The following is a 7,425-nucleotide window of genomic DNA, read 5'->3' on the forward strand; positions in this document are numbered from 1 at the left end:
ACATTTAGAAATTCAATTTTTTTACAACTGTAATTTCAAATATTCAATAATTAAACTAATCAACTTAACTATTGCATGTGCAAAGTTACAAGTGTAAACAAATTAAAGTTATAATTGTAAATTAATAATGAAATAGTTATAAACAATTATATTAAACTTTATTAACACATAATTATTTAACTATTAAATATATGATATTACAGTTGTAAAAAATAAAAATTATAATTATAAATTATTAATAAAATAATTTTAAATTAATTATTTAATTGATATAATGTATATTTAATAGGGGTATTATTATCTTTGAAACCTAATTTCAAAACACTCAAATCTCAAGAAACTTGATTATAATTTTTAAATTTTACAAAATTTATTTATAAATAAATTTACTTCACAAAACTTATATGTAATTTTTCAGCTCATGAATCCAATATCTGGCAAGCAAGAAGAATGACTCCAATTGCCTGTTATTCATCTACTTATAGGATGAATTTAATGTTTTGTTCTTCCACACCAACCTAGAAACGATACAATGATTAGGACAGGAGTTCCCTTATCTAAAGAAGGGCACAGCCAACAAATTGATGCACTACACTGTCGGATTATTGTTTCCATACAACAATGTACATGTAACCTATGAATTTCTCTCCACAACAGTATTCAACAAAGAAGCATTACTAGTTACTTTTGATGGTGGCCTATTTATCTTCTCAAGTAATCTACTAAACACTAATTTGACAGGTATGCAAGCTACTGTGGTGGGCCCAGAGACATCTGGTTTAATCAACCTATCTGTTTGATAACTAATGCTATCATGTAATGGCTTTCTACTAAGACTATGTTCAATAGACAATGAAGACAGAGTTCTAGTTTTCTGGCTAGATGACAAACTTGCTTTCTTTGGCATCTTTTTCGATGGCTTCCTGTCGGTGGAAGGCCGAGGACTGTCAATACTGCTCTTCCTTGACAGGCTTGCCTTGTGACTAAAACTTCCAGCATTTAATTTCTTGTACTCAAATCTTCTTTCTTGATCTAAGAAGGATAACTCTGCTGAAGCTTCAGCACCATTTGATGATGATACTGGGGGCCGCGGGACCCGGAAATTCGCAGTTCTCCTTGCAGTCCTCCATGCAGGTGGAAGCATGCTACTTCCATCAACGCCAATCCCATCATTATTTAAGTAATCAAATGTAGAAACAAGACTATCAGATGAACCATCAGGAAGGACATCAATTTGAATTGGGTGCCCTATTATCGCCTTGCCGTCTACCTTACTCATGAGAGAAACAATGGGAACAGGCTCTTTTCGATAGCTTGCTTGAACCTTTAAATCTACATTTACCAGCGGCGACCTCATTCTGCTGTTGAAATGATGGCGATCACCATACACCGGTGCATACACTTTGGCATCCCAATATCCTTTCAATGCAGGTTGATCATCCCAATCCCAATCAGTCCAATCAACTCCACGGTGAACATTATTTCGACCTTTTGACGTGGCCCTGTAAGATGGGGAGTAATCGTCTTCTAACCCAAACATTTGATCAGCCTCATCAAAAACATCAGTAAAATCATTTCTGTAATAATGCAAAGTAGACCTCAACCTCTTGTGGCTTAAATGACTTCTTCCTTCAGCATCCGCCCCATACAAAGCAACTCTTCCATCAGGAGCGCCAACAGACCTTTTCATAAGATTACGACTATTCCTTTTCCCTTTTAGTTGCCATTTCGATACAGCTTCATTTGAAGTAATAGGATTTCGAGGATATATATGACGCATATCACTGGAAATTGCCAACTCATCAGGCTCTTCACTGCTAGTGCTTCCATGTTCCTCAGCACCCCGACCAGGTTCTGCAGTTAGAAAAGTGACTTGATAAGAGCTAAATAAGAATCACGCAAAAGAGAACGAGTAAGAAATGTAATGCAAGCACAAAGAAAACATGCTCAGTGTGGAAGGTTTCAATCTTAACACAGCAACTCAATTTTCCTTTCGTGCTTATCTGTAATGATGCACATTTAAATATTCAAAAGAAATTTAACAATGCATTTTCTACAGCAAATATTTTTCAAGATGTGATGTCACACTGTTATGCTACAGATTAAACGAGGAAATCAAGTTTCAAAAAAGTAGCAAAAGAGAACTCCTAAGTATAAGTTAAAAGATCTGGTCTTATCAACAACAATCATATGATTAACAAAGAGAGACAAGAAAGCACTGCCTTAAATTATCAATAGGTAGCAAAGGCACACAAAGATTGATCATTCCTTACATTTCTAACAGTAATTTCCTTATGGGTACCAATGACAGGTAATGACGTAATGTAGTTACTTTATTCACAGTTCATTCTCCTACATGAGTTCTCAATTTATGGAATCACGGGGATATTAGAGAACACATCAGTTCTATTTGCTTTTCCCATTCCAATTGACACAACTGACTTTTATTCTCTTCTATCTAAGACAACCAACTTAGCTTATTTTTCACGTATCAATAGCTAAGTCAGAAAAGAAAGACAGCAATCATACATAAATCCCTTGAAAACTCATTCAAAGAGAAGTAAAATCCAGACATAATACATCACCATCAACTAAAAATCTAGTGATTGTGGTAGTTCAGATAATTGTTCCAAAGTTACTTGAAACACAGGCGATTTTGTCAAATGAAATGCAAATGGAGAAGACAAGCGATAGTTGTAAGCTTCGTAAAATGGAAATCAAAGGCAGCTTGGAATTTCACTTAACAGATACATTTACTTTTTTTTTTTTTTTTTTTGGCGAATGCATTTTGAATTGTTGAAGATCTAAGAAACTGGCAACAGGGCATTAGAAGGCAAGAGCAGTGGATAAGAACTAAAAGATAACATTTTTCAAAAGAGCTTTCCCGAATCATCCATTGTGATTAACAAATCTGGCAGGGTCTCCCAGTACTCAGGGCTGAGAACAAGGTAGGTTCTTCCACTGATAAAGTATTAACTAGAGGTGAGGATTAAGAGGTGAAATTCGGATGTATTCAATATGAAGAAGAGGTATCGTCATGGAAGAATCCAAGTAAGGTGAGGGGAATATACAGATAGACAAGGCTCTCCTCAGCTTTGTATGAGAGGAGGTTATGCGAAAATATCTACTCTATTGGGCTGGCCCATAAGAAGTGACATAGGACTACAATTTAATCTTACACAAGGAGGCTCAAATGGTGCTAGGCCATGAAGGGAGAGGAGTAGAGGACAGCATTTCCACAAAAAAAAATAGAAGGGATAAACCCAAACAGTCAAAACTAGTTGCTTTCTTAATACAAACCATAATGCAAAAGATTCAACTCATTAGCCCCACGTTCCTGAAGCACGTATGTTTGTAAATATCATTGTACACAAGCTCCCTATAAATTAGACATTGATGCAGCCACATAAATAAGAAGTATAACCATTTTTATTTTGAAATTGCACTCTTTATATGAAAGCTAAAAGTTTTGGCATATAGAATATATGATTAGATTTAAGTATTTAGGCATCATAACGGAATGGCTAAGTCATACTACTTTAACATTGCCTTGTATGTTTAAAAAGCAAAAAAAAAAAAGAAAAAAGAAAAAAGAAAAAAGAATACAAATAAAACTCGAAGTTATAATCCAGCAACGTTAATATAAATATAAAATATAAAAAGCATAAGGATTGTTCACATGTTGTGAATGAAGCAGCTCTTGTCTGAATTCCACCCAATACATGGGACCCACTCTAATTTGTTTAAACTTGACAACACTATGTCTTCAAAATATTTTTGTACCTTAATGTTCCTATCGCAGTATTAAGAGTTGAAAATACTCTTCCGATTCACATTCAATTTATTCTTCAATGTCTAAAAAAACTTCTCTCCACAAATAACACTTAGAATGGAATAAAAGGGAAAGACAGGCCATGGACCTAGTACAAGACAATAAATAATAAAAGAAATTAGAAAAAAAAAAGTCCAACAGCCAAGCTTAGTAAAGAAAATTGCCAAAAGTAATTCCTTCAGAGTTCGTGTGAACAAGTATCTTAGCACTCCCGGGAAAAAAGAAACACTTACGAGTATCTTATATAAGCTTTAAATCCTATCATTTAAATTTCGTCAGGACACCCAACCGCAAGTTACAGGACTTGAGTACCACAATAGAGATATGGGATTCTCCTTTGGCATTGATATGGACCCTGGGCTCCCCAAGCTCATGAGCTAAGCTTTTGGGGCGTGCTGGAATCAATTTAATCTTTGGATAGGGCAAGAAAGTTAGTTTAGAGCCAGCCTATGGACACCAAGGTTGTAGCGCATTGGAGAATGTAAAAGACATCATTGCAATGTCATGGACTAGAGTCCACATTGGCATTCTAATAAGCATGATACAATGGAATTCTAATGAGTGAAGTATATTGTCCTAGGCACTTCAAGCTCATGAACTAACTTCAGAGATGTCGTTTTTAAAATGTTCCAGTCAAAATTCAGTGTACCTTGCTAATCTATGGGGAAAATATGGTAGTAAGCAACCTGGGAAATAGATCATTTGTGATTTACCTAAGAGAAGAAAAGGAGTAAGCAAGGACTATAATGTTGTACTTATCTAATTCTAAGCTTCTCTCCAGACTAAAAGCCTGGTCTAAAGTTACCGCAATTAAAAGAAGTACAAAAAGAGAAAGAAAATCAAAGCATCAATGTAGGAACTTGGAAGAAATTGACAGCTTCATGTGAAAGAAACTGAAACAACGACTGATACAGAACACACTCCACTTTCATATAATAATGCAAGTACAACTAAAAACTATTTTCAATACAAAATAAAGATAATGATGATGATGAACAAGTATAACTATAAACTATTTTCAACACAAAATAAAGATGATGATGATGATGATGATGATGATACAGAATAAGAGAAGTGAAACTTCTACAATAAAAGAGGAATTTTCAGAATCCAAGAAGCACCGTTTTTAAAATTGTGGCAATCAAACAAATAGATCACACCAAGATAGAAATAAAGAACACAGGTATAGCAGATACCAAACCTGAAAGCAAAGCCATCTCTTCATCCATGTCTGGTTCTGTCTCAGAAGAATCTGAATCAGAATCAGAATCAGTAGAACCAGTATCAGAGGAATCAGACTCAACATCATCCATAAAAGCAGATTCACTCTCTTCCGCCAAAGAACTGGGGTGAGGGCCCTCTCCTCCAAATTGGGAAGATGACATATCAACATGGGATGGAGGCTCTTTGTAATCTAGAGAATCGCTAGACTCTGCAGGCAAGTACATACTTCTGCTCCTCTTTGCTCGGTAATCAACTCCTGTTTGCCCAACACCTGACAAAAGATAAACAGAACCAATGTCAAACTGCATTGTACATAATTTGCCAGATTTAACAGGTTAATAATAATTTGAACCAAGAAAAGCAATTTTTACACCTCTTTGTACTATATTGGTCACACCACCCTCACCTGACCACTTTCTTCAGTACCCGAAAAAAAAAAAAAAACAAATTATCATTAGTGTGAATTGTACTTCCCAAGTAAAGGCTACTTCTTGTAATAGCCTGATAACTATCATTAACAGTAAGTTTGTGAGAAAAATTTGGATCAATAGAAGATGAAAGCTTTCTTTCAAGGGCCAAATTTATACCCAAAATCCAGTAAGTCTTCATATAAGGTATGGCTCAAGAATGTTCTTCTAACTCACTCAGTGGAGTGCTATCATTGGGCGAGTCTGAAGGTAAACATGTGAATGGAAATTTGAATGCTTCTCATTTTCATTTCCAAATATTTTGGAGATGTAACCATTCCATTTTGATGGTTTATCAGATATAATACCTGATTTTCCATCCTTCTTCAACAATTGCTTCTCGAGTTCAAGAGCATGAAGAATAGCATCTTCTCGACGAGCATATTTCTCTCTTTTCTTTATTGGCATCCCCTGGGAGGATTCAGCCCTTTCTATACAATCATCAAATTCACCACATCGGAATGCCTTCACGCGCTTGGATTTTTCCAAATTGTACCAATCCCTGCTAAGAAATGCCAACATATAAGGGGAGCTATAACACTATCAACTGTTGATGATGCTAAATTATTGCTACATTGGCGCACCTGATATTTTATAACGTGTGTCTACATATATGCATAACTTATGACTCTAAAAATCAATATATCTTAGACAAAAGTTCAAGAATTTTGAGGCGCTGAGGCAGGCAATTCAATATTATCGCAGTCTAATCTAACTGCACCTCTAACCAACAACTACAAGAACAATTCATAACTAACTTAGTTGACACTAGCCACCAAATCGGTGAGGCTAGACCAAAAAGCAGTGATATTTAAAATTAAGCTAAGCTTCTTTTGATGTAGAGAAAAATTGCCAGGACGCATTTCTAGACTAATCAATAGCAGGACGCCAAACTACTGGATCGAAAACCAGATATGAATTGTTTAATTTTTAATTCAAAACGGAACACTCATGATTAAATGGCAAACAAAGATACTTGCACGCTCGCATCTTCCCTGCCAAGAAGTTTAACAGGAGTTCCTGAACGAGGGGACGTAAGATGTGAAGACGAGAGTTCTTCAGGCCCCAGTATTTGACCAGGCCACCACGACCCGTTTCTCCTTCGCACCCATACTATCGATCCCACGCCGCAATCAACCGAACCAGACCCCGGACTATCCATCTCTTCCACCCGCCCTTCCTCTTTCTCTTTCCTTCGCTTTCCCAGCTTCTCACTCTGTCTCTCTGTCTCACAAGTTGAAATAGTAACGGTGGCTCAGCCGCCGGCGAAGATAAACGATGGACGGATGATCCGGGAACCGTCGAAAGCGGAGGATCCGATGGTTGGGAACTGGATTAGGGCAAAGAATTCCATTCAGATTTGGGAATTTTCATCTTTTTGGGGGTTTCAAACTGATCTGGAAAAAAAAAAATTGAAATTGAAATTTAATATTTTTCTTTCTCCCCTTTGTTCTAGAAGAGTAGAAGTATCTAATCCCCTTTTGTGAGGCGTGCGAATTTAGGGATTTGGTTTGTTGTAAAACGGGGCCCAAGGTTTGGCGTCCAACTGGTGGTTCCGCTGAGAGCCGCCGGCTCAGTACATTGTTTTTTTTTTTTTTCTTACTTTAATGAATTATTATTATTATTAAAGAAAATAAATTCGCATATCCTTCTAATTTTTTTAAAAAATTTTTAATTATGTTCTTAATTTACTTTTTTTAACCAAATACCTATAGTTTAATAGATTTTATATATATATATATTAATACCTAAAATTTAAAATTATTAATGAATATTGACATTTTAAAAATAAAAAAATACTTTTAAAATTTATAAAAAAATTTGATTTAATACAATACTTACATTTTTATTAATCTTTTTATGAAAATTCTGTTTGTATAGAAGTTATTTTTTTAAAAAATG

The 7,425-nt window shown here is 35.4% G+C and overlaps 1 protein-coding gene across 2 annotated transcripts; it reads right to left on the reverse strand.

Moving 5' to 3' along the window:
• Nucleotides 1–435: 435 nt before the first annotated feature.
• On the reverse strand, nt 436–7,006 carry LOC129315945 (uncharacterized). Of its 2 annotated transcripts, none has more exons than XM_054960119.1 (4): nt 6,504–7,006; nt 5,832–6,028; nt 5,034–5,327; nt 436–1,854 (listed from the first exon to the last, which is right to left on the reverse strand). In XM_054960119.1, the coding sequence occupies exons 1-4, from the start codon at nt 6,683–6,685 to the stop codon at nt 635–637; spliced, it is 1,893 nt and encodes a 630-aa protein (XP_054816094.1). In that variant the 5' UTR covers nt 6,686–7,006; the 3' UTR covers nt 436–634. The 2 variants fall into 2 exon arrangements, with proteins under 2 accessions (XP_054816094.1, XP_054816095.1); XM_054960120.1 differs by having other exon boundaries at nt 5,832–6,025; nt 6,504–7,005.
• Between the last annotated feature and the right edge of the window lie 419 nt (nt 7,007–7,425).

This window comes from Prosopis cineraria, unplaced genomic scaffold (assembly GCF_029017545.1).
Source record: "Prosopis cineraria cultivar Desert tree isolate PC_DT_omini unplaced genomic scaffold, ASM2901754v1 PC7, whole genome shotgun sequence".
NCBI classification, from domain to species: Eukaryota; Viridiplantae; Streptophyta; class Magnoliopsida; order Fabales; family Fabaceae; genus Prosopis; species Prosopis cineraria.